Source organism: Oratosquilla oratoria, chromosome 24 (genome assembly GCF_046742065.1).
Source record: "Oratosquilla oratoria isolate Oo_2021 chromosome 24, ASM4674206v1, whole genome shotgun sequence".
Classification (NCBI taxonomy): Eukaryota; Metazoa; Arthropoda; class Malacostraca; order Stomatopoda; family Squillidae; genus Oratosquilla; species Oratosquilla oratoria.
The window spans coordinates 10,619,038-10,647,025 of NC_134800.1; the positions used below are offsets into that span (position 1 = coordinate 10,619,038).

Consider the following 27,988-nt stretch of genomic DNA (forward strand, 5'->3'; position numbering starts at 1 on the left):
AGGAGGTAAAGGGAACATGGGCTGAGGGAAATACTTTTATTCCTGACTAGTTTTGCCTGAGTGGCTTCTTTAGAGGAACATAGTTTGAAGTCAAGTTGGTCAGTATATATGGCAAAAGAAGGAACATGGCAAAGTGTCAGGTCGAGTGGGGGAACCAACCTGACACTTTGCCACATTCCTTCTTTTGCCATATATATTGACCAACTTGACTTCAAACTATGTTCCTCTGAAGAAGCCACTCAGGCGAAACTAGTCAGGAATAAAAGTATGTCCCTCAGCCCGTGTTCCCTTTACTTCCTATCCACAATAATAATAATAATAGAAATTAAACAAAAATTAATGGACAAAATGCTGCCAAACACAAGACTACTACCAAAGTCTACAGCCTTGAGCAACAGTAAACATGGTGGAATGAAGAGTTTAACCCATTCAAAATGGCAATATCTATTACAGATTTTGTTCTTGCTAAGAAGTGATATTATGTACAAAAATATGGAGGAGATGGCAAATGAAACGTTAAGGCTAGAATATAGAGTTTTATTCAGTGCCAGACATTTCGACCTCTTAGGCCTTCTTCAGTCCACAGAAGAAAACCCAAAAGGTCAAAATATCTGGTACCAAATTAAACTCTATATTCTACCCTTGACCTCTTTCATATGATGAAGGAGCGAGCAGGTGTATGAGAATGCCAGCATTGGCATCCTGATTATATTTATATTGTAGTTGACTCTCAAATTGACTCTCAAATTCTGTGAACTGGATTGATCGTGTTTCCCGTGTTTATTATTACTCGAAATGAAAGAGAACAGTAAATTAGCAGTGACTATGTTTTGTAATGCGAGTATTGTGATGCATCGTCAAGTCATTGTACAACAGGCATCCAATGCTGCGTGCAATAATTTGACTCACATTGAAGCAGTTAACATTTCATTTGCCACTTAATCTCCATAAGTGATTTTATACAACTGAGGAATGGGCCCACTCTGGACTGAAAGGGGGTTCCTATTGAAGTGTTTATTATTACTCAAAATGAAAGAGAACAGTAAATTAGCAGTGACTCTTTGTTTTATAATGCGAGTATTGTGATGCATCGTCAAGTCATCGTACATCAGGCATCCAATGCTAAACCCCTTCAGTCCTAAGTCCGTTCCTCAGCCGATATGAAATGACCTGTCCATATCCAGAAAAAATCTGTTCGGAGTGTTACCATATTGAGAGGGTAAACACAAACACACCCTGGCAACATGCAGTAACTTGACATTTATCTTTGGTGTGGCTGGATCACATGTATCTAATAATTGTACTCCTACTGACTGCTCACTCTGTGACTAGGGTTGGCTTAAAGTCCTTGATGTAGCAGTCACTGAAATGCAAAGGCCCCCTCTCTTTGGTATGAAGCGTCTTGTAGTAAAGGAAAAGATCTACTCAACACTACACTTGAATTGATAAAAAAATGAAAACAAAATATAAATATGGAAAAAAAATCTTGTGCTTCTGAACACAATCTACCATAACATAGTTTCAAATGCTAGATTTACCAAAGGCAGTTTGAGAGGATTCCCATGCTTAAAATGAGGAACCTTGTGTACTTGTGTATCCCTTCTACTTTCATGAGAAGAAACAAGCACATTAACACTTCCACATATAAAAAACTAAATACTGAACTGAAAGCCAATGCCAATCTGCCTAAGAAACATATCTTAAATGTACAGTATAACAAATTTATGTCTTATGCGCACTCTGTCATAAATATTATGACCCAAGACATGCTTATTCTCAACATACCATTCTCATATTCAATTAATCAAATGCATTCATACCTCAAGCAATTTTGTGAACAAAGACTCCTCATCACATGCATTGGTATATGTGGTTTCCACCTCACAAACACTGGTAACATGTGGGCACCACCTCATATACTACAGTACTTGTAAGCACTATTTTTGCACACACCAGAGATGAACTCACCCCCATAAACATATTAGTACATGTAGATACCACTCCATAAGTAGTGGTATACAAAGAAATCACATTAACATATACTGGTACATGGGGGCACCATGCTCTGGTGAATGTGTGTACCACATCATACATACTCGTGCATTCACGCAGACCCTCACACGTACTGGTACATGTCTGATTCAGAAAGTAAAGGTCTTTTGTCACCCTCCTTGTCATCACTGAGAGAATAAGTATGGAGCCAATCTGTAGTATCTGGTTTAAGAAGACCGAAGCATCTCCAGTTGACAAGATCGACACAGTTTTTCCATATGCCTCGGTGGAATGGCGACCGCACCTCACCCTTCTTGCCACCAATCTGTTATGGAGCAAGAATATAATTCTGTTGATTAAATTTTGACATATTTTGACATTTTCCTCTTTAAAACAATGGCTAACAACTATGCATCCTTGAAGAGATCAACAAACATATATTTCTTATATGCATTTACCCAAAAAGCTGAAAAATTACGTTGATAATAACAATAATAAATGTTGCCTCAAATTTCACCAAGTGGAAAACCCATAACCACACAGCAGCTGTCAACATTCCTAACCCCTTCCCACATATCACTCTGGGAAGAAACTTTAGACTGTTGCCTGTGATGCATTGGTAAGGGAGTGTCTCTATGCCACTACCTGAAAGCCATTGATGGGGAGTAATCACTACTTCTCAGCTTTCCAGAGTTCAGGAGGAGGAGGGGGAGATCTCTATCAACTTCAAATATATTTCTTACACTTTTTCATACATGGACAGCTGACACCTGGTGACAGTGCCCTTCCTTGTACTACTTTTAGAAACAGTCCCACATCAAAACAACACAGGGAACAATCCAAATTTTCTTCCCAGACAGATCTGTGGGTGGGCCTTGGGTCTACTGCCAGCAATTAGTGAAATCTAAAGCAACAAATTATCATCATAAATTATGATGTACCAACACACGATAGAAAACACATGAAACGTTCCCCCTGTCATGTTGCTTCTTCACACACAATCAAATATTTAATTACAGAATGTTCAGCTCTGGTAATAAACAGGCATGACCAGAACATAAATAGGATAGAAGACCTCTGACTATTGCCTGAGAGGATGATCAGGTTCCTCTGCACCTCCGGGGTCATAGTCCACTGACACTGCAGCTAACTAATAATTTTTCATTCCCATCACTTTACCCTTCCTCATATTCCATGCGCTGAATGGCCTACCGGCTCCGGCACTTGGCCTTCAAGCCAAAAATTCCATAAATCAAACCTTCCTCATATTCCTACTTCACTTACCTATTTTCCTACTCAGGTTTCCTGTTCATTATGCAACCAATAATGTATTCATATGATCATAACACTTCACAGGAATACAAAATCATATCCCAAAAGTCTCTATTGAAAGACAAAATACTATTCCATAACTTCACTTACCTGAAAGTGCTTATACCTGTAGCAATTCATTCGTTCATTTGTGGTCATTCCAAGAATCAAGATCTAGAATAAGAGAAATACAAATTGCAAAATAATTACATGTTCTTCTATCAATCAACTGGCTATGTAACAACTTATCAAGAGAAAATTAAATAAGGAAATACCTAGAAGTTTGATTCTGAGTTGAAATAATGATTGAAGTAACTAAAAAATAAAATAAAATAAATAAAATAAAGGAATGGGAGAGAGCAAGGAACAAGTATGAATGAAGGGTATTTGTAAGTGGACGAGAAATTAACGTAGCCTGAAAGTATTTCTTCATGTCTGCTCTATAATTTCTTGAGTGGATGAGGTAGGAGAGTTACAATGTAATGAAGAGATAGGAGTAAACCAGCTTTGCTTTTGGTGGTGCTGTGTCTTACTGCATTGCTTCTGACTCAAGCAGTGAATGGCAGATAGAGATGATCATTAATTTATAAGAAGCTGACATAGAAGGGAAAACAAATGAAAGTTGGATAGATGTGGAAAGGGTGAAGGGCGAGTGTATGTCTTGACTAAGCCACCCTTTTCTAAATAAATATATATATATATATATATATATATATATATATATGTATATATATATATATGTGTATATATATATATATATGTATATATATATATATATATATATGTATATATATGTATATATATATATACATACATACATACATACATACATACATATACCAAGGCTTTTTTCCCCCTTACAAGGGGGGTAGCCAAAAAGGACAAGGCACAAAAACACTCCCACCCATTTCATCCCCGAAAACACTCCACACCCCTCCACCCTCCCTCCCATCTTAGCACCTCCTAGATGACGGGTCATCCCTGCACCCTGTCCACTGCCCTGGGTCAGAAGCAGTGTCGCAGGACACAGCATATCCACAGCAATGCCGCTTCATTAAATCGGTGACCCCCCCTCTCCGTCCCCCCATATAAAGGAGAGGACGGGGAGAAACCCCTTCGGGCTGCGTCAAAAATTTTTGCTCACACACACTAACTCACCCCTATTCCCCCATCCAATCCACCTCATGCATCACAACATCATCCATATACAACCATTCTCCATTCACCCCTGTCTTCTGTCCTCTCCCGTCCTTCCTCAACTGACATTCTCCTCTTCCCCAAAGCCCCCTTCACCCCATCCATCCATCTCATCCTAGGACGTCCCCTCATGTTCACTCCCTCCACATCTGCCTTCCATACCTCCTTTACTAGTCTTTCTTCACTCATTCTTTCCATGTGTCCAAACCATCCTAATACTCTTTCATCCACCCTATCTCCCAGCTCCCTTTCCACCCCTGTTCTCCTCCCCTGTGTATATATATATACACCAAATGCCTCTTCCCCCTTATAAGGAAGGTAGCTAGCCTAGGCATGCATCAACCTCCACCCAATGTTTCCCTCTCATCTTAGCTCCTCGTGGATGAAGGGTCATTAATGCCTCCTGCCCACTGACCGGGTCAAAAGCAGTGAATAAATGCATATATGTAAGAGCTGCAGTGTCCAGCTTTCAAGTAGCCGCACCAAGTGTTAAGACAGCAAAGATGAGACGATACCCCAAGCCCCATCAAGAAAAAGGAAGGCTGACACCACATATACCAAATGGTCACAACACTCCAAACCTCCTCTAGCACTGCAGGTCTTCTGCAAGAGACCATAAACAACAGATTGATTGATTGATTGATATATATACATGTATATATAACTTAGGGATTAGCCATATGGACACAAAATATCCAATCACCAATACACTACAAGGATATAAACAAGACTGAGAAAATACAGAAGGCTGCAAAATTCCTAGATTTGCAGATAAACCATATGAAAATCTAGAAGTTTTGGACATGTCATCATTAGAAGAAAAAAGAGAAAGAGGTGACATGGTCATAATATTTGGGTCATTAACCTCTTCACTCCGGGACACATCGCATGTCTGGCAGCATTAGCTGCCCGACGTGCGATGTTGCGTCATAATAATCGCATTATAAAAAATAAAGTCAGTGCTCAATCATTCGTTCTCTTTCACCCGTGTATTTTGATAACCATAGAAAATTGATGAAGCCAGTTTAGAGAGAATCAAAATTACGTAGGTACGACTACAATAAATATAATCAAGATGGTGACATCGACATCATCGAGTACCCACTTGCTCCTCATGCCGCCTACGTTGGCATCACCGTATGGAAGTGGTTAAAGGAAGAATTCAAATTGACATGCCTAATGACTACAAAGAAGCAACAACCTCTATACAGATACATCAACTCCTGGAATAGCCTAGGTGATGATTGCTGTGGCTAAAACCATCAAAACAACACCCAAATACTTGTATCACATACAAATATTCTCTTTTCTTCCTCTACAACCACCGGACACCAGCCTCCAGAAGCAATCCATAACCATTTCACCCACTGCTCCATCAACAAACTGAAATAGAGTACATTGCTGCATGCCAGACCCCCTGATGTCCATCCCTCTGAATCCTCTCTTCCCAAAAAGGAGAGTCCACCTGAGCAGAATGCAGTATGGCCATCATTCAGCCCTTCTAATCTACCAGAAGATGCTGGAGAACTGCATCACAGACAACTATCCAGGATGCAACACACCTACTCAACACATTATGGAAGACTCCATTGTACACAGTCATGCATGCCAACACAATATGCATTCTAAAAGGGATTTGTGGGAAAACTCCATTCCAGCCATGGCATTCCTTGGGGACCCGGGATTGCTTGGCCACCCAGTCTATGGAATGACAATAACAACAACTATATACAATTTCAAATTTAACCCCTTCCATACGGTGCCACCTACGTAGGCGGCATGGGGAGCAAGTGGATACGCGAGGCTGCCATATCGGCGTCTTGATTATATTTATTGTAGTTGTCCCTGCGTAACTGACATACTCTCTAAACTGGCTTCATCACATTTTCTATGGTTATCAAAATTCACGGGTGAAAGAGAGAACGATCAATATAAGCGGTGACTATTTTTTATGATGCGAGTATTATGACGCAACATCGTACGTCTGGCAGCTAATGCTGCCCGCGAGATTTTGGCCCGGAGTGAAGTGGTTAAGCATGATAGAAGGACAAAAAGATATACACTCCATAAGCACAGTTCCTTTCCTGTACACTACAATTAGGTAAATACAGCCAACAATCAATTGTAAGAAAAATAAAACAGCACTAATGCTATACATGAGTAGATACAGTATACCACCTAAGACTAAATGGATACATATAATATGGCCAATACACAAGATAAAATTACCATATAAATAATATACATGACTCTTCAGAAAATAATTATAGAGTAGAGGCTTACACCCCAGGACCATAAAACAGTTGAGACTTGACGTCCATATACAATACCTGGTATAGCTGGCAGCCAAGTAAAGTTGCTACCCAGGCTGCATGAAGGGCGGCATTGATGGCTATCCACATGACCCAAGGCTCACAAGTACCTGCTTTCCCTAGAGCTGAAAAGGAACATTTTATTCAAAATAAGGCTAAGAAGCTTTTCACCAACATTAGTACTGTAATAATCAACAAAGTCACAAACAAAACTATTGTTTGTGAAGCAATGCTTCTCTTCATGACTAATCTGGACTCTTATTATGTTTCTAAAGTAATCCTGAATACTGTAAACTAAACCTTGACAAAAATACAAGTCTCCTTCACAACACACCCAATGCCTCTAAGATATGAGGTGGCCACAGAATTCTAAACAGAAGTACTGTAAGCATTACAATTAATGCAAGAAAAACATCTACTTCAGCTCACCCATTCAGGTTCACCATGGAAAATTATGAATGGGAACTTCACACTTCTTGGGCGAGTGTCTTTGTGCACAACACGAAATTGACTGCATTAAGATATTCATTGCCACTATTGCAAATCTTTCAAGAAGCCACTTGTAACTCATGCTCGGCAAGTAAGGAGAGCTGATTTTGCTTAGAAATAGTGCCTGGGGTTTGCACGCATGAAGGCACATACTTTAGAGTGATGAGGCACTGTTTATAGTGACTGGTAACCATGGTGAGAGAGTGTATAAATGCAATGGCAGTTACCAATATGGCCCCAAGCTTAAGAGTGTGGTAAAACACTCAAACTCATTAATGGCCTGAAGATGTTTTTCATGTCAGGGTGTTGGTGGCCTTGTAATGTTGTCCTGACATGAAATAATGAACCAAAAGAACTACTATGAGCTCCTGTGTAATCATGTACCTAACATTTCTTAGAACTGCAACATTTCCATTTTCTTGTATGATGGAGATTTGTCACAGTACTAAAAGTATTAAGCTATAAATCTTGAATGACAATCTTCCAAAATACCTACACCACAATAGGAATACTTATAAACTACAAAGGGATTCCAAACCTCAGGACATGTAGTTTGTCTTCTACATACATACATATACCAAAGGCTTTCCCCCTTACAAGGAAGGTAGCCAAAAAACAAAGGCATAAAATCCACTTCCACCCATTCCACCCCCACATACTCCACTCCCATCCACCTCCCTCCCTCCCTCTTATCTTGGCACCTCCTGGATGATGGGTCATTCCTGCATCTTGCATACTGTCCTGGGTCAGAAGCAGTGTCACAAGACACAGCACATGCACAGCAAGGCCGCTTCATTATGTCAGTGACCTTCTGTGTAAAAAATCTTGATGACTAAACTTTTGGGGTGCAATGTACATACTACTCTTTGTATTTCACTTGGGGCCATGAGGGTCCTCATGGGATTTGTTGATGGACAGTGGAAGAATTATATTTTCCATCATCAATCATGAAGGTTTGCTATATGCAAGTGCCCATCCTGAAAGGAGAGTCTACTACTAAGACAGAATGGCAACTGTCTTCCACCAATTTTACTACCTTTCCCTTTGTCTCATTATCCTTACAATGTTTTTCCCAGAGGTTTGACACCAGATATAATAAAATCTTGTATCTTACATTTACCATTAAGACACTGAAGTTACCAAACCACCAGTCACATATAAACATATTTTCCTTACACCTCTTACCTGTGCCAAATCCTTGCTCCATAATGTGTGTATTACAAAAACTGTTAAAGTAGATAATGCAGCCATGGAGCATGAAACAAGACATGCCACAAAGGGAAAAGAGATAACCAACAAAATACTTCAAGTTGTTTGCTCCTGAAATACAGAAAATACAGAAATATCATGTATACATTCTGTGGAGATCTAATATTGTCATATAGATTCTTTTTAGAAGTGAAGTATTCACATTTGATTACATGCTTTCTTTTTATGCTATGATACTTACCTATGCAATTACCAACCCAAGGGCAATGATGGTCAAATTTTGCAATACATCTATTGCATACAGAACAGTGCTTGGAACGTATGGGCCGGCGAACCAGGCATGTGGAACAGAACCACTGTGGGTCAAAACCATCTCTTTCTGCTAACTCTATTATGGTCTGAAAAAATAAATAAAACATATCAGTTTGTCTGCATAAGAAGAATCATTCCTGGAAGCATGATAAAAGATGAAGAGAGTAGATAAGGCTTATCTCTAGAAACACTGCATTTTCCTATTTGAAGAATTACAAAGTTACAAAGAATTACAAAATGAGTGTGCCAACAACACTGCATAGGGCAAAGATTTGGAATTTACGAGAGGAAGAAAGGAGAAGTTTAAATGAGTTTGAGATGAAGTGTCTGAGAAGTATGACAGGGGTTACAAGGTTGGATAGAGTGAGAAATGAGGAAGTGAGGAGGAGAGTAGTGGTTGACTGGGAGCTGACAGATAGGGCAGATGTAAGATTATTGTACTAGTTTGGTCACATGGAAAAAAATTAGTGAAGAAAGATTAGCAAAAGAGGTGTGGAAAGTAGAGATGGATGGATGGGTTAAAAGGGACATTGGGAAAGAGAGGAATGTCAGTTGAGCAAAGAAGGGAGAAGGCAAGGAATAGGGAGGGAATGGTCACCATGTAAGTGAAGCAGCCCTTCTGTGGATGTGCTGTGTCTTGCTGCATTGCTTCTGACCCGGGCAGTGGGCAGGAGACAGGGATGATCCTTTATCCGAATGGAGGTAAGGGGAAAGAAGACTTTAGTATCTAGATAAATAACAGAGAGATAAACAAAGTTTGGCCTTCAAGTATGGTGGAGCTTTTCACCTATTGCCTTTAAGCATGTGATTTCTATCTGTATGTGTATAGAATAAATAGTGTATGTGCTTATGATACTTTATGATTTCAAAATGCTTTTTGCTCAGAATTAATCTGACGAAGAGTCTCATTAACTTGAAGGATTTTTTCGGGACATAAATATATACCAAAAGACTCTTTCCCCCTATAATAAGAATGGCCAAGCTAATACCCAATAGGTTTCTTCAGCTATACATTTCAATACAGGCTAACCAATACACTCATTCTCTTTCATTGAGTACAAACACAGAAAATGTGATCAAGCCAGTTCACAGAATTCAGGTGTCACTTAGCCACAACTACAAAATTAATATAATCAGGATGCTAACACCAGTATCCTAGTATACCCACTCATGCCTTATGACAATTACATAGGAAGAGGTTAACAGATAAAAACATTTAGTATATCATGCTTTTGATTTCCCCGTGGTTTCTTCAAAATCTTTATTCACTCATTCATTGTGAAACTTACTGCATATATATATATATATATATATTGGATATATATCTATATATATATATATATATAAATATATATATATATATATACATATATGTATATAAATATATATATTTACATATGTGTATATATATATATATATATATATATATATATATATATATATATATGCAAGTAACAACTAGAACAATGAGAACTTGGTAACCGAACGTTTTTGTCCATTTAAGACCTTTGAAAATGTCCTAAATAGATAAAAACGTTCGATTACCATGTTCTTATTTTCCAACTGGTTATTTGCATATTTTATGAATCACGTGTTGTTTGTGATTTCTTTACATATATATATACATTATATAATATATACATATACAGACGCTCCTCTACTTACGTTCATTCGTTTTACGTTTTTTCGATTTTACGTTTGAACTGACTAAAAAAAAAATTGTAAAAAAAAAAAAATTGAGTGAATTTTTTAGTTTAGCGCGCTCTCCATAGTTCAAACGATACTTACGCATGACGCTGCGTCCATTGTTTACATGGCACAAACGACAGACTGAACGTGCCTTGCCTCCTCCTCCTTCTCCTCCACCATCTCAATTTATGTTGCTTGAATTTAATTTATTTGAAATTAATGTTATCATTTTACAATGTTATGTTTATAATTAATGATTTAGGGGTGTTTTATAAGATACGGTAATAGAATTTATGGATATATAGTACAGTAACAACTTACGTTCATTTTCACATTATATTCGGCCGTTCAGAACCAAACTAAAACGTAAGTTGAGGAGCGTCTGTATATATATATGCAAGCGATCACATCACCGTGATACAATAATGCAAAATAACCACAGGAGAAGGGAAACTTGTAGACAGTAAGTATTTTTGTATATTACATCTTCAGACTAAATGACAGAGATACAGAGTTGTCTTTAAATGTAAGTATCAGGTGGCAACCATAGGAGGGGAAAGGGGGAGACAATACAATGTGAGGAGGGGGGATGACCTTACCTCTATCAACCTGACCAACACATAAGGCTCAATCTGGCGGAAAGATCTTGGTGACCAATTGTGTTACCAATTTATCACCCAAATGGTCACCAAGATCTTTCCACCAGATTGAGCCTTATGTGTTGGTCAGGTCGATAGAGGTAAGGTCATCCCACCCTCCTCACATTATATTGTCTCCCCCCTTCCCCCCCTATGGTTGCCACCTGATACTTACATTTAAACACAACTCTCTATCTCTGTCATTTAGTCTGAAGATGTAATATACGAAAATACTTACTGTCTAAAAAAAGGAGGTACAGTGATGATGGACTGGTTGGTGAGGTTATTTAATGTTTGCTGGAGAGAGGGTAGAGTGCCGGAGGACTGGAGGAGTGAGTGTCTGTATAGTTCCACTTTACAAGGGAAAAGGGGACAAGTGTGAATGTAGTAGTTTCAGAGGGATTAGCTTGTTAAGTGTAGTTGGGAAGGCTTATGGGAGGATCTTGATTGAGAGGATTAGGAGAGGAACAGAGGGAGTAATTGGTGAGGAACAGTGTGGAGTTAGGACGGGTAGAGGTGTAGATCAGATCTTTGTGGTAAGACAGGTATGTGAGAAAGCTATAGGAAAGGAGAAGGATGTTTTTTGGGCTTTTATGGATCTGGAAAAGGCTTATGATAGGGTAGACAGAAAGGCACTGTGGGAGGTTATGCAGATATACGGGATAGGAGGAAAGCTTCTAGGAGCTGTCAAGAGTTTTTATGAGAGTAGTAGAGCTTGTCAAGGATGCTTGTCAAGGATGCTTGTCAAGGATGCATTATGTCGCCCTGGCTGTTCAACTTATACATGGATGGGGTGGTGCGAGAGGTAAATGCAAGGGTAGTGGGTCAGGGATTGGAGATGGTTAAAGAAAATGGAGAAAAGTGGGAGGTGAGCCAGCTGTTGTTTGCGGACGACACTGCGCTGGTGGCAGGGTCAGAGGAGGGATTGAGGAAGCTGGTGGCAGAGTTTGGGAGAGTATGTGATAGAAGAAAGCTAAAGATAAATGTAGGTAAAAGTAAGGTGATGAGATGTACAAGGGGTGAAAGTGGCAGTAGACTGGAAGTGAACATTAAGGGAGAGCGACTGGAGGAAGTGGATAGTTTTAGATACTTGGGTGCAAGTGTAGCAGGAAAAGGTGGAGTGAAGGTGGAGGTAGAATGTAGATTGAGAGAAGCGAGTAAATGCCTTGGTGGATTAAAGAGTGTAATGAGGAATAGACATTTGGGAATGGATGCGAAGAGGAGACTGTATGAAGGAGTGATTGTGCCAACAGCACTGTATGGGGCAGAAACGTGGAACATAAGAGAAGAAGAGAGGAGTTTGAATGTGTTTGAGATGAGGTGTCTGAGAAGTATGGTGGGGGTTACTAGGCTGGATAGAGTGAGAAATGAGGAGGTGAGGAGGAGAACAGGGGTGAAAAAGGATTTGGGAGATAGGGTTGATGAAAGAATATTAGGATAGTTTGGACACATGGAAAGAATGAGTGAAGAAAGACTAGTAAAAGAGGTATGGAAGGCAGATGTGGAGGGAGTGAACATGAGGGGACGTCCTAGGATGAGGTGGATGGATGGGGTGAAGGGGGCTTTGGGGAAGAGGGGAATGTCTGTTGAGGAAGGAAGGGAGAGGACGGAAGACAGAGGTGAGTGGAGAATGGTTGTATATGGATGATGTTGTGATTGCATGAGGAGGAATGGGCGGGGGGGTGGGGGGTGGGGTAGTATGTGTGAGTAAATTTTGATGCAGCCCGAAGGGATTTCTCCCCATCCTCTCCTTATATGCAAGGGGGGACGGAGAGGGGGGGTCGCCGATTAAATGAAGCGGCCTTGCTGTGGATGTGCTGTGTCTTGCGACACTGCTTCTGACCCAAGGCGGTGGGCAGGGTGCAGGGATGACCCGTCATCCAGGAGGTGCTCAGATGAGAGGGAGGGTGGGAGGGGTGTGGAGTGTATTTAGGGATGAAATGGGTGGGAGTGTTTTTATGCCTTTCCCTTTTTGGCTACCTCCCTTGGAAGGGGGAAAAAGCCTTGGTATATGTATGTATGTAGTAGAGCTTGTGTCAGGATTAGAAATGGAGAGAGTGAGTGGTTCGAGGTAAAGGTGGGACTTCGTCAAGGATGCGTTATGTCGCCCTGGCTGTTCAACTTATACATGGATGGGGTAGTGCGAGAGGTAAATGCAAGGGCAGTGGGTCAGGGATTGGAGATGGTTAAAGAAAATGGAGAAAAGTAGGAGGTTAGCCAGCTGTTGTTTGCAGACGACACTGCACTTGTGGCAGAATTGGAGGAGGGATTGAGGAAGTTGGTGACAGAGTTTGGTAGAGTATGTGATAAAAGAAAGCTAAAGATAAATGTGGGTAAAAGTAAGGTGATGAGATGTACAAGGGGTGAAAGTGGCAGTAGACTGGAAGTGAGCATTAAGGGAGAGCAACTGGAGGAAGTGGATAGTTTTAGATACTTGGGTGCAAGTATGGCAGGAAAAGGTGGAGTGAAGGTGGAGGTAGAATGTAGATTGAGAGAAGCGAGTAAATGCCTTGGTGGATTAAAGAGTGTAATGAGGAATAGACATTTGGGAATGGATGCTAAGAGGAGACTGTATGAAGGAGTGATTGTGCCAACAGCACTGTATGGGGCAGAAACATGGAACATAAGAGAAGAGAGAAGGAGTTTCAATATGTTTGAGATGAGGTGTCTGAGAAGTATGATGAGGGTTACTAGGCTAGATAGAGTGAGAAATGAGGAGGTGAGGAGGAGAACAGGGGTGGAAAGGGAGTTGGGAGATAGGGTTGATGAAAGAGTATTAGGATGGTTTGGACACATGGAAAGAATGAGTGAAGAAAGACTAGTAAAAGAGGTATGGAAGGCAGATGTGGAGGGAGTGAACATGAGGGGACGTCCTAGGATGAGGTGGATGGATGGGGTGAAGGGGGCTTTGGGGAAGAGGGGAATGTCTGTTGAGGAAGGACAGGAGAGGACAGAAGACAGGGGTGAATGGAGAATGGTTGTATATGGATGATGTTGTGATGCATGAGGTGGAATGGGTGGGGGGATGGGGGGTGGGGTGGTGTGTGTGAGCAAAATTTTGACGCAGCCCGAAGGGATTTCTCCCCGTCTTCTCCTTTTATGCATGGGGGGACGGAGAGGGGGGTCGCCGATTTAATGAAGCGGCCTTGCTGTGGATGTGCTGTGTCTTGAGACACTGCTTCTGACCCAGGAGGTGCTAAGATAAGAGGGAGTGTGGAGGGGTGTGGAGTGTATTCAGAGATGGAATGGGTGGGAGTGATTTTGTGCCTTTTCCTTTTTGGCTACCTCTCTTGTAAGGGGGAAGAAGCCTTGGTATATGTATGTACTTACTGTCTACAAGTTTCCCTCCTGTGATTATTTTGCATATATATATATATATATATATATATATATATATATATATATATATATATATATATATATATATATATCACACATACCAAAAGGTCTCTTCCTTTTTATAAGAGAAAGAGCCAGCCAAGGCATGCACTCACCCTTCACCCATTCCACATACATTTGTTTTCCCTTTTAGCTTAGCTCCTTGTGGATGAAGGACCATCCCAGGCCCGTGACAACTAGCTGGGTCAGAGACAGTGCAGTAAGACACAGCACCTTCACAGCAAGGCCCAACAAGTGAAGGAAGAGAAGAAAAGGAAAAATACCTTTGGCACATGTAAATTTATCATCCATTCACAACCATTCTAAAATCATACCTATCTCTTGCCCTTTCCCTTCCCTGCTCTCTCTCTCTCTCTCTCTCTCTCTCTCTCTCTCTCTCTATATATATATATATATATATATATATATATATATATATATATATATATATTATAGGAATACCTCACTATAGAACCGAGTTGTGTTCCCAGCTGACTGGTCAATGCAAAAATTTGTACATGGAAGTGGGTTTTACATGTAAATAGAGGTGTTGTGTTCATGGACCCTGTCAACCCCCTCCTCAATTTTTGCCTCCTGGGGCTTTCACATACACCCAACATACGTTTTAGCTACTTTATAGCACTCGGTCGTATAGTGAGGTATTCCTGTGTGTATGTGTGTGTGTGTGTGTGTGTGTGTATACATATATACATATATATATATGTATATATATATATATATATATATTTATATGTATATATATATATGTATACATATATATATATATATATATGTATGTATGAGAGTGTGGGTGGAGGAAGAATAAGCAAAGAAGGGCTGGAACTCCTTTATTGCTAATATGTTTCGACTGACTCGGTCTTCTTTTGTAAGCTTACTGAAGAAGACCGAGTCAATCGAAATGTATAACCATTAAAGGAGTTCCAGCCCATCTTCGTTTATTATTTCTCCATCCACACTCTCATCTGTCTAAACCATTCATCCAATATATATATATCACGCGTTCAGGTGATTTCTTCTGCATATATATATATATATATATATATATATATATATATATTATATATATATATATATATATATATATATATCTTCTGGTTACATTTTTCATCAAGTGTACTTACATAGTGAAACATATAAAGCACAACACTTATCAAAACTGAGATGGTATGATAATCTCTACCTGATATTTTTGAGCCTGGTCGGCAGTTATTACTCCTGGGTCTCCTCTCCAGGCTCGGATAAAATTATACCAAAGTAATAATGACGACACAAAAAAGACGACTGTCAGCTGCAATCCTGCATATTCATGAACGTATAAAACCCAAGTCACGTAACACCAAAACTGTAAAGGAAAAAGATAACGTTAATACTTTATTTATAATAAAAGTAACAGACTTGTTATGAAAATAAAAGAAGCTTTGTTTCCCATGACCCAAGAAGCATGGCAGGGGATAAGGTGACACTTCATCCTTAACGAGCTGAGATGGGAGGGATGATTAAATGGATTGTATTTGAATGGGTGGGGGGAAGGGGGGTGAGGTAATATGTGTGAGCAAAATTTTACGCAGCCCGAAGGGATTTCTCCCTGTCTTCTCCTTGCGACACTGCCTCTGACCCAGGGCAGTGGACAGGGTGCAGGGATGACCTGTCATCCAGGAGGTGCTAAGATAAGAGGGAGGGTGGAGGGGAGTGGAGTGTATTTAGGGATGGTATGGGTGGGAATGATTTTATGCCTTTTTCTTTATGGCTACCTCCCTTGCAAGGGGGAAAAAGCTTTGGTATATGTATATATTTGTTTAATGATTTGGGTCCGTTGCTCAACTCTTCCAACCCTCAGTGTGAATGCACTTGTTTATGTATGTGTTTGTGCAAGGGGTAAGGGAGGGTTTGCAAGCAGTCGAACCAAAGACAACAATTATTTTAATTATTCTAGGGGAGGAAGGGGTAGAATGGGAGTGGAGTATGTGGGGATGCAATGGCTGGGAGTGGATTTATGCCTTCGACTCTGGCTACATCCCTTGTTAGGAGGAAAAAAGCCCCTGGTATATGTAAAACTTCTCCCCAAAATATGTTCTTATTCCCTTTCTTTACTACTACCTATAAGAAACTGTCATAAATAAAAAAAAAAAAAATAATAAATAAATAAATAAATAAACTAAATAAACAGAGGAGAATGAAGGGGCTTTCCCCCATGAAAAGTCAAGGCAAAAGTGTGCTTTGATATGATCTCCCACTTTTAACGGGGACTGATGTCTTTGTACATATATGTACAGAATATAAGATAAACCCATTTTCTTGTAGATTCCATTCACAAAGGCTGCAATCTCTTCAGTTAAGGGGAGGACCAAGTCAAAGCATACACCCATTTACTAAATGGCTTAAACTATCCCTCACATCTTAGCACACTCACATAAAATAGTCTTGTGAACAAACAACTTTTAAGAAATGTTATAAGTATTCATGAAATAAATGTTAACAACTTTTAAGAAATGTTATATAAGTATTCATGAAATAAATGTTGACAACTTTTAAGAAATGTTATACAAGTATTCATGAAATAAATGTTAACAAATTTACAGTCAAGATGCATTCTCACACTTGTGAAACAATTTAGACAAAGAAACAATTGAGGTGGACCAAATAGATGAATTCAAAGCAAAATTTTATGAATGGACATATAAAACCTCATGAGCATAGCTCTGATCTGGTGTATTACAAACAAGCAATTAGGTAAATACGTCACAAACCTTGGTGGCCAGGTAAAGCGCCATGGGTGTCAAAGTCATCAGGCGTTCATCATACGTAAGCTTGGATATTCCGTATACAGCGAGATATAACAACACAAAGAGTCCAAGCTTGACTAAGTAATTCTGGCCAATTTGCAGTACTAAACCAATAACGTAGAAAACCAGAAATGGCGTGCACATCATTGACCAGTAACCAATATTCTGAAAAAGTTAATAATATATCAAGAAAGCTATATCAGTATGAATCATATTATCAATGTTCACTTGTATTGGTATATATGCATTAAATACACAAGTATACATATATACATATACAGCATTGTACGGGGCAGAAACATGGAACATGAGAGAGGAAGAGAGAAAGAGTTTGAATGTGTTTGAGATGAAATGTCTGAGAAGTATGATAGGGGTTACTAGGCTAGATAGAGTGAGAAATGAGGAGGTGAGGAGGAGAACAGGGGTGGAAAGGGATCTGGGAGATAGGGTTGATGAAAGGGTATTAGGATGGTTTGGACACATGGAAAGTGAAATGATTTCAGTATCAATGCGCTGTGAGTCATTACTACAACTCTCGTCAGCAGGGAGCTGGGTGTGTGTGTGTAAGGTCACAGCGTTACCCACAGATCGGTCATATATGAGCTCTGAGCTCTCTTCCAGGAGGGGAATATATGTCGATCACATGTCCAACATGATCCAACACCATGGCGAATATAAACATATACCAAATGGGTGGCTATATCAGTGTATACACCCACCTTACACTCATTCCGCATCTATCCAAAAACAAATTTCTTGTTCCTCCCACTGTAGCTCCTCATAGATAAAGAATCTTCCCTGTCCCTTGCTACACCGCTCAGGTCCGAGGCAATGCAGTAAGGCACAGCATTTCCATGGTAGGGCTTGACAGCCAAAGCTGGTTTAATCCTCATGTTTTATCAGTTGGTGACAACACCCCCTCTGTTTCATCCATACAATAAACAGAGAGTAGATAAGAGGAAATCCCTCAAGGCTGTATCCATTTCTATTTTTTCCTTCTCCTTTCCTTACTCAACAGACATTCCTCTTGCATCCAGTATCCCTTTCGCTGCATCCATCCAGCTCATTCTTGTTCGTTCCCTCAAATTCCCTCCATTCACTTATGCTTTCTACACATTTCTTGCTAGATTTCTTCACTCATTCTTTCAATAAGCCCTACATGCCTACTGTTTCCACCCCTTTCTCTTCCTCATCTCTATATTTACCTACCTTCATATGATTCACAACTCAATATCTTTACAAATATGAGGAATACATAATACAAATATAAAATTATGGCACCTGAAACCAAATTGACAGGCATTTTGGGGGTACCAACTTGTAGCATGGTTGATTTGATTTTTTTTTTTTATCATGGTTACCCTCTTCCATATGATGATGATGCCTACCTAGGCATCATGAAGTGTGAGTGGGTATACAAGGATGCTGACGTTGGCATCCTAGTTATATTTATTCTGTGGTTGTAGCTGAGTTATGTATATATGTATGTAGCTGACTTACCCCTGAATTCTGTGAACTGGATTGATCATGTTTTCCGTGTTCATTATTACTCAGGGTGAAAGAGAATGAGTAAATCAGTGGTGAGTATTGTGATGCATCATCGAATCATCATACATCAGGCATCCGATGCTGCGCACAAGAATTTGACTCGTATTAAAGAGGTTAAGGAAGTTGGACTCATTCTAATTCCTAATATTGATGGTCACAAGGCAGACCAACATACACACTGATGAGGAAAAGGAAGAAGAAGAGGAGGAGGAGGAGGAGGAGGAGGAGGAGGAGGAGGAGGAGGAGGAGGAGGAGGAGGTGCAAACATCATGCTGACTATGTGGTCAACAATGAAGTTTACTGTATAAAATCATTAAGCAAAATAGATACATTCAAACACTTGTTATTTCTTTTTCCCTGAGGAAATTAAACCATTCTTCAAGTGGTATGACACGAAATGTATAGTACTATGTTCTCCAAATTCCACTAAAACAGAAAATACCCCTAAGTCACAAACCTTATCATTTGAGATTTTATGACAAATACTTCTTTTTGACTTTTGTGATTCCTGAATCTTGTCAAGTAGCTTCTTGTCCACCCACGCCGTCTTCCTCTTCATCACCAAACTATACGCTGACTCACCCTGGTAGGAAAAACCAAGTGACGATTAAAATTCATTCATTTAACAGGAAGTCTTCTTGGAAATCATGACAAATGTATAGACAGACAGATAGGCAGACTGACAGTTAAATAGAAATATAGAGATAGATAAGGAAATATCTGCATCCTCAAGTGATAGAAATATAGAGATAGATAAGGAGATAACTGTATCTTCAAGCGATAGCAGTTAAGAACTTAGAGTGTGAATATTTAGTGGGCAATTCTTTCCTATGAAGTTCCTGATCATCCTGATGCATAAATTCTTGGAATAGCCTGAGTGGTATAGCTAAAGCTCCTATCCCCAGGAGGGGCTTTGGTTGCAATATGTTTCACACCATCACCTTGGGTACTAGATGCTAGCTGGTCAAGTGGGTTAGTACGAGTATGTTGCATTTGCAACCGAGGTCAAGGTGACAGAGGTTCCAACCCTGACATGAGCGAGTTAGACCTGGGGCATGGTTCATTAAATTCCACACTACAAAACCCTCTGTAAGGGACATCGTCCTAGTTTCCTGACGGGGGAGGTTCACAATAAACCAAATCGATCATTTTGGGCACGGTCTGTAGTGTGGAACTATTTCTGTGTTCACTAACTGAAAGTGGTTGTTGTTGTTGTTGTTATTCCCTAGACCAGTGGTTCCCAAACTTTTATTGGCCGCGACCCAAATCCAGATCTGGTGAAGATGTGGCGACCTAAGCATCAAAAAGCAATTTCGAAAGTCTTCTTTTATTGAAAACACAAGTGTAGGGAAGCTTTTGATTAAAATTATTTTTTTTCTAACAAGGTCTCGTGACCCATTCTTGAACATTTCGTGACCCATGTTTGGGTCGCGACCCATAGTTTGGGAATTGCTGCCCTAAACTGTCTAGCCAAGCAGTCCCATCTCCCTGAGGAATATGACAGTTGGAACAGGATTTTCCCATAAATCCCTTATAGCAGAACTGGGTGCATTCCTCAGTGCATTCTCCTTTAGTCTGGCTGTGGTTAGCACTCCCAAACTACTAAAGCAATATAGGTGCCAGTATAGTATATGGCCTACCTTTTGGATGTGGCCTACAAAATTTTTCTTTGGTATAGCATGTAACCTACCCAACTTTTATTTTGGTATGAACCTATCTCTTCAGCTTTAATAGTTTGGGAGTGCTAACCGCAGCCAAACTAAAGTAGAATGCATCGAGGAACATGCCCAGCTCTACCGTATAGTGTATATTTTGTAGTTGGTATCTGTGATTATGTACAATGACGTCTTCCATGTGTTGCATAGTACGGGGGGCGGTGTTGCATCCTGAATAGTTATCTATCATATGGTCATCCAGCCTGGTAGCTTAGAAGGACTGGGTGGTGACCACACCACAGTCTGGCCAGGTGGCCAGGTCTTTTTGAGAGAGAGGATTCAGAGGGATGGATATCATGGGGTCTGGCATGCAACAAAGTGGTAGAAGGGGGTAGTCACTGGCTGTCAGCTTTTCATGTGTAAAAGTGTTTGAATTATATCTAATGTTGAGAGAGAAAGAGAATTTTTGGTCCTGTCCATGGACAGAGTGCCAGCCAATCAGGGCCACCACATGCAGGTAGTAGTCACTGGTCCCTTTCTTTACTCTTCTGATACTAAATCCTAGAGTATATCAAAAGGTTTAAAAAACAAACTCTTCTGAAAAAAAATATATATATATTATATATATCGATATAAAGGGCTCTATTTGAACACTAGCTCCTTACCTGTGCATTGGCAATGTCCACATTTGCTCCATGGTTAAGAAGAATGTTTACAGCCACATGGTTCTTGGCAATCACAGACCAGTGTAATGCCGTGTTACCATGAAGGCGGTCAGCCATTGAAGTACTAGCTCCGAAGGTCAACAGCAATCGTGTTGGGTCCAAACTGAAGCACAATAAAACAGTCAGAAGTACTATCAGCACTAAAATATAGCAAAGGTGATGTGAGCCATATGAAATGAAAATGATGATGATGATGATACGTTTTAACGTCACACACTGCCCCCTATCAGGAGGCTAGGATGGTGCCCCTCACAGAGGGCTTTGTAGCATGGAATTTAATGAACCACGCCCTTGGCTCAACTTCGCTGGTGGCAGGATTCGAACCGCCCTCACCTCGACCTTCGCTGCATGTAACGATGCCTTATCCCACTCAGCCATATGAGAATTAAATGAAAATACATACATAAATATACCAAGGGCTTTTTCCCCCTTATAAGGGAGGTAGCCAAAAAACAAAGGCATAGAAACCACTCCCACCCATTCCATCCCTAACATACTCCACTTCCCTCCACCCTCTTCCCTCCCTCTTATCTTGCATTATTCCAAGAGTAATAGCACTGTGCAAAAAGTACAAATGCACACATATGTAGTATTATATCTTTAATTATTTGATGAAAGCAGACATATATTGTATTTCATCACTGATAACCGATGTTTCCATCCTTAAAGTTAATATTATGTCGAAGAGGTGAAGTTACAGTAGCAGACCTATAGAAGGACCCAAAGACTGTTGCCAGCTGATGAAGGACTGTAGATAACACTGTGGAAAACTCACAGCCTCACAGCAACAGGTAATAATCCTCAGACCACCCCACAGGTCTCGCTGGGAAGAAAATATTATATCTTTCTGTCCAATTAGTCACTGCCTGCAAAGTGAGGCTACTAGACATACATACATACATACACCAATGGCTTTTTCCCCCTTACAAGGGAAGTAGCCAAAGACAAAGGCATAAATCCACTCCCACCCATTTCATCCCCACATACTCCACTCTAATTCGCCACCCCTCCCTCCCTCTTTTCTTGGCTCCTCCTGGATGATGGATCATCCTTGTATCTTGCCCACTGCCCTGGGTCAGAAGCAATGTAGCAAGACACAGCTTGTCCACAGCAAGGCCACTTCATTTAATCAATGACCCCCCTCTCCATCCCCTTATGCAGAAAAAAAGAAGCCAGGGAGAAGTCCCTTCAGGGTGCATCTAAATATCATTCACATAAAACCACTCCCTACCCCAAATCCCCTGCCTTCCTTGCATTATATTATCATCTATGCACAGCCATTCTCCACTCACCCCCATCTCCTGCCTTCTCCCTTCCTTGCTCAACAGACATCCCCCTCTTGCTCAATGCCCCTTTCACCCCATCCATCCATCTCATCCTTAGTTGTCCCCTCAAGTGCACCCCCTCCACCTCTGCCTTCCACACCTCTTTTACTAATCTTTCTTCACTCTTTCTTTCCATGTGTTCAAACCATCTCAATAATCTTTCATCAGCCCTATCTACCATGTTCTTTTCCACCTCAGCTCTCCTCCTCACCTCTTCATCTCTCATTCTATCCAATTCTGTATCCCTACCATACTTCTCAGACATTTCATCTCAAACATATTTAAACTTTTGCTCTCTGCCTCTCTTAAATTCCAAGTCTCTGCACCATACAGTGTTGTCAGCACAATCATCCCTTCATATAGTCTCCTCTTTGCATCCATTCCTAAATGCCTATTTCTCATGATAAGGGTTACTAGGCTGGATAGAGTGAGAAATGAAGAGGTGAGGAGGAGAACTGGGGTGGAAAGGTAATTGGGAGATAGGGTTGATGAAAGAGTATTGGGATGGTTTGGACACATAAGAACAATGAGTGAAGAAAGATTAGTAAAAGAGGTATGGAAGGCAGAGGTGGAAGGAGTGAACATGAGGTGGTGGCCAAGGATGAGACAGATGGATGGGGTAAAAGGGGCATTGGGAAAGAGGGGAATGTCTGTTGAGGAAGGACAAGAGAAGAAAGAAGATAGGGGTGAATGGAGAATGGTTGTGTATGGATATTGTTGTGATGCATGAAAGGGAGTGCGTGAGGGATGGGGGGGTGAGGGAGTACATGTGAAAAATAATCTGACACAGCCCAAAGGGATTTCTCCCAGTCTTCTCTTTTTCTGCATGAGGGGATGGAGAGGGGGAGGGGGGGTCGCTGATTAAATGAAACAGCCTTGCTGTGGATGTGCTGTGTCTTGTGACACTGCTTCTGACCCAGGGCAGTGGGTGAGATGCAGGGATGACCCGTCATCCAGGGGGAGCCAAGATAAGAGGAAGGGATGGGGGTTAATGGGAGTGGAGTATGTGGGGATGGAATGGGTGGGAAAGGATTTATGCCTTTATTTTTTGGCTACCTCCCTTCTAAGGGGAAAAAATCCTTTGGTATATGTATGTATGTACTTTTCAATCTCTCAAGGTATTTACTTGCTCCTCTTAGTCTACAATTTACTTCCGCTGTAACTCTTCCCCTTCCTGCCACATGCAACCCCAAATACCTAAGCTATCTACTTCCTCCAGACTCTCTCCTTCTGCTTTAAGAATTACCTCACTGCCATCCTCCCCCTTGTACATCTCATGACCTTGCTTTTACCTACATTTATCATCAACTTTCTCCTATTCCACACCTTCCCAAACTCTGTCACTAACTCCCTTAATCCCTCCTCTGACCCTGCCCAAAGCACACTGTTGTCAGCAAACAACAACTGGCTCACCTCCCACTCTTCTCCATTTTCTTTAACCATCTCTAGTCCCATGCCCATTACCCTTGCCTTTACCTCCCTCACCACCCCATCCATGTACACATTCAGCAGCCATGGCAGTATGACACACCTGACACAGTCCCTCCTTTATCTCAAACCACTTATTCTCTCCATTTCCAATTCTAACACAGGTTCTACTACTCTAGTAAAAATTCTGATTCCTTTTAACAGCTTTCCCTCACTCCCATGTATCTGCAATACCTCCCACAGTGCCTTTCTGTCTATCCTGTCATAAACCTTTTCCAAATCCATGAAGGCCCAAAAAACATCCTTACCTTTTGCTAAGACATTCTCATATATGTCCCTTACCACAAAAATCTGATCCATGCAACCCCTACCTTTCCTAAACCCACACTGTTCCTCACCAATTACTTCCTCTATTCCTCTCCTAATTCTCTCAATTAAAACCCTCCCATATGCCTCCCTATCTACATTCAACAATCTGATCCCTCCAAAACTACTACACTCACATTTGTCTCCTTTTCCCTTGTTAAGCAGAATTATACAGGCACTCCTCCAGTCCTCTGACACTCTATCCTCCTTAGACACACATTAAACAACCTTACTAGCCAGTCCACTATTACTGTACCTCCCTTCTTCAGACAATGCATGGCATCCATCTAACCCAGGTGCCTTACGAGTTATCATCATTTTCAAAACTACTTGCACCTCATCTTTTCTTATTTCTCCTCCATTTTCCTCTCCCATCACCGTCATTTTCTTAGTGCCTTCCACTGCTACCACCAATCCCTCCCTATCCTCCTCCACATTCAACAGCTCTCTAAAATATTCTGCCTATCTTCCCCTTACTGCCTCTTCTGTTAACATCTGTCCATCTGCACCTTTTATCTTTTCTTCTCTACTTGACTCACCTCTCCTTCTTCTCTTCAATTCCTTCCAAAACATTTAATTACTTTAAAAATTTTCTGTCATGCTCTTCCCCCATTCGTTCCTTACTTTGTCATATCTTGTTACTCCTCGTAGCCCTCAAGGACCTCATTTCCACCACTTCCACATGGCTTTTCTTTCTTGCACTTATCACCCATGTCTCATTCCCATACATTACAAGTAGGAAAACAATTGCTTTATGCACTCCTTTCACCCCTTCTTGCCACACTGCCTCTGACCCAGGGCAGTGGACAAGGTGCAGGGATGACCCGTCATCCAGGAGGTGCTAAGATAAGAGGGAGGGTGGAGGAGAGTGGAGTGTATTTAGGGATGGAATGGGTGGGAATGATTTTATGCCTTTTTCTTTTTGGCTACCTCTCTTGAAAGGGGGAAATAGCCTTGGTATACGTATGTATGTACCAATATCACACTCAGGGTACATCCAACTTTCTCTCCCTCCCTCCATAACCTACCCCTTCCTCCAGCCTTTCCGTTCTATGTATGTTATTTCTCCGAAAACTTTTAACATCGTACTTTCTCCGTTTTTTCCCCATACATCTGTATACATCCAAGAATGGGATGGATGGATGGGGTGAGGGGGGAGCCTTGGGTACAGGGGGAATGATGTTTCTCAAGAAAGGAAGGAAGAGAGCAAGAGTGTCTGACTGGAGAGTAACTGTGAACGAATGAGAAACTGATGTGGCATGAAGGAATTTCTATTTGTCTCCTCTGTAATTTCTCAGGCTACCTCCCTTGTAAGGGGGTAAAAGCAGCCTAGCTGTGGATGTGCTGTGTTTTGCGACACTGCCTCTGACCCAGGGCAGTGGACAGGATGCAGGGATGACCAGCCATCCAGGAGGTGCCAAGATAAGAGGGAGGGTGGAGGGGAGTGAAATATATAGGAAATGGAATGGGTGGGAGTGGTTTCTATGCCTTTTTCTTTTTGGCTATCCCCCGTGTAAGGGGGAAAAAGACTTTGGTATATGTATGTATGCATGTATGTAATTTCTCAAGTGGATGAAAGAGTGGGGGTCACCATGTAATGAAGCAGTGGGGATAAACCAGCTTCAGCTGTCTCAAGTGCTGCTGTGGATGTTGTCTTACTGCATTGTTCCTGACCTAGGCAGTGAGCAGGTGACTAGAGTGAACCTTCATCTAAAAAGGGCTGGGATAAAAGGGGCCTACAATTGGGTGTGGAATGAGTGAAGGGTGGGTATATATCTTTATACCTTGGCCAGGTTAACCCCTTATAAGGAGGAAAGGGCCTTCTGGTATATGTAACTTCCCTTACTGCCCCATCCATATACACACTGAACAACCATGGTGATGGGAGACGGGACTGCTCGGACAGACAGTCTAGGGAACGGCAACAACAACAACAACAACAACCATGGTGACATTACACAATGCTGATGTAACCACATACTCACCTCAAACTATTCATTTTACATTCCCTCCCCTCATCCTTCACTACCCTACTCTAGCCTTACCCCAACACCTCTTCCTTGAATGACTTGTGGACCAATCTGGTGGCCACTGCCTGATACTTGAGAACTGTGAGTTTCCTGTAAGTGAGACCCATGACAATGGATTAACTCCCTACCTTCACACATGCAAAACACATATAAAAGCATCTGAATGCCTTCAGTAGATTTTTCCTTGTTTTCTATATATCTGTTACATATTCTCAAGACTCCTAATAGTGGTATTACATGTCTTCCTTGTGAAGGAATCTAGATCCATTATCTCCTTAAACCAGTGCTTCTCAACATGAGGCGTATGCCCCACAGGTGGGCAATTTAGTTTTTCAGGTGGGCAATATGATTTTTAAGGGGGGGGGGAGGCAATTGAGGGCAACTGATGAAGTCTGGGTCAATTCTTTTATTTTTATTTTATTCAATTTTTTTTTTTTTTTTTTATCATTGATGTCTTGTTCTTTTGAAGTAGTTTTAAACCCAGGTTTTATGCCTTTCCAGCTGAATAGGAGTTTATTTTTCAAATGATAAGAATTGTATATCAACACATGAGGGACATTAGGATTTTAAAGGTGATTAAGTGGGTCATGGCCAAATAAAAGGTTGAGAACCACTGCCTTAGACAACATATTGCTGCATGCCAGACCCCCGATATCCATCCCTCTGAATCCTCTCACACACGAAAGGACTGAATCCACCTGGCCAGACTGCAATGCAGCCACCACCCAGCCCTGCTAAGCTACCAGAAGAGACTGGATGCATTGTGGACAAATGCCCAGGATGTAACACTTCACCACATACTATTCAACATGCCATGGAGGACTGCATCATACACAATCAAGCAAACAAACAACACAACATACACTCCATAAAGGATTTGTGGGAAAACCTCGTTTCAGCCGTGGCATTCCTTGGGGAGACAGGACTGCTCGGACAGACAGTCTAGGGAACTACAACAACAACAACTTACCTAGTAACCCGATATGCACTCCACATTAAAGGTGTCATTCCATTTTTATCCATGAGGTTCACGTTGGAACCCCGGGCTATAAGGTACGCCACAATAGCCGTATGCCCAAACTGTGCAGCCAAGTGAATGCATGAGCAGCCTTCACCGTCACGTAAGGATGGATCACCCCCATACCGCATGAGGAGTACAACCATGCCCAGGTGGCCTTGTCTGCGGAAAGAAAGAAGCATAGTTAGCTTTTTGTGCAAGATTAGTGGACGCACTAAGAATAAATTTAGAAATACTGTACGAATTGGGTTTGTCAGTGACAACTAGGGAGATTGGGTTCACCTGACTAAATCATAAATACGTGATTATATTAACATTATTGTACTGGGGTACTGATTGCATATCTATATACAAAGAAGATACTTTAGGGGCTACACAGTCATTCCTATGGAACAGAGATAAATGTCATCTATGTTCGGAGTTAAATATCAACTTTTTTAGAAAAGATAATCCATGTTTTCACTTTTCCTATTCCAATTGAACCTAGCTTCTACTGTGCCTCAAGTACCATGGTCTTGGATCATATGTTGGACTCATGACTGACAGTTAATACCCTCCCAGA

The 27,988-nt window shown here is 41.0% G+C and overlaps 1 protein-coding gene across 1 annotated transcript in view; it reads right to left on the reverse strand.

Moving 5' to 3' along the window:
* Positions 1-221: 221 nt before the first annotated feature.
* Hip14 (palmitoyltransferase Hip14) overlaps positions 222-27,988 on the reverse strand; it is a 34,895-nt gene continuing 7,128 nt past the window's right edge. The window contains exons 5-14 of the mRNA XM_076207639.1: positions 27,379-27,588; positions 21,200-21,362; positions 19,337-19,462; positions 17,296-17,496; positions 15,729-15,890; positions 8,752-8,908; positions 8,487-8,621; positions 6,831-6,937; positions 3,415-3,477; positions 222-2,317 (exon numbers count right to left, since the gene is read on the reverse strand). Coding sequence (XP_076063754.1) covers positions 2,117-2,317; positions 3,415-3,477; positions 6,831-6,937; positions 8,487-8,621; positions 8,752-8,908; positions 15,729-15,890; positions 17,296-17,496; positions 19,337-19,462; positions 21,200-21,362; positions 27,379-27,588 — 1,525 coding nt within the window. The 3' untranslated portion in view covers positions 222-2,116. The remainder of the gene's footprint in view (positions 2,318-3,414; positions 3,478-6,830; positions 6,938-8,486; positions 8,622-8,751; positions 8,909-15,728; positions 15,891-17,295; positions 17,497-19,336; positions 19,463-21,199; positions 21,363-27,378; positions 27,589-27,988) is intronic.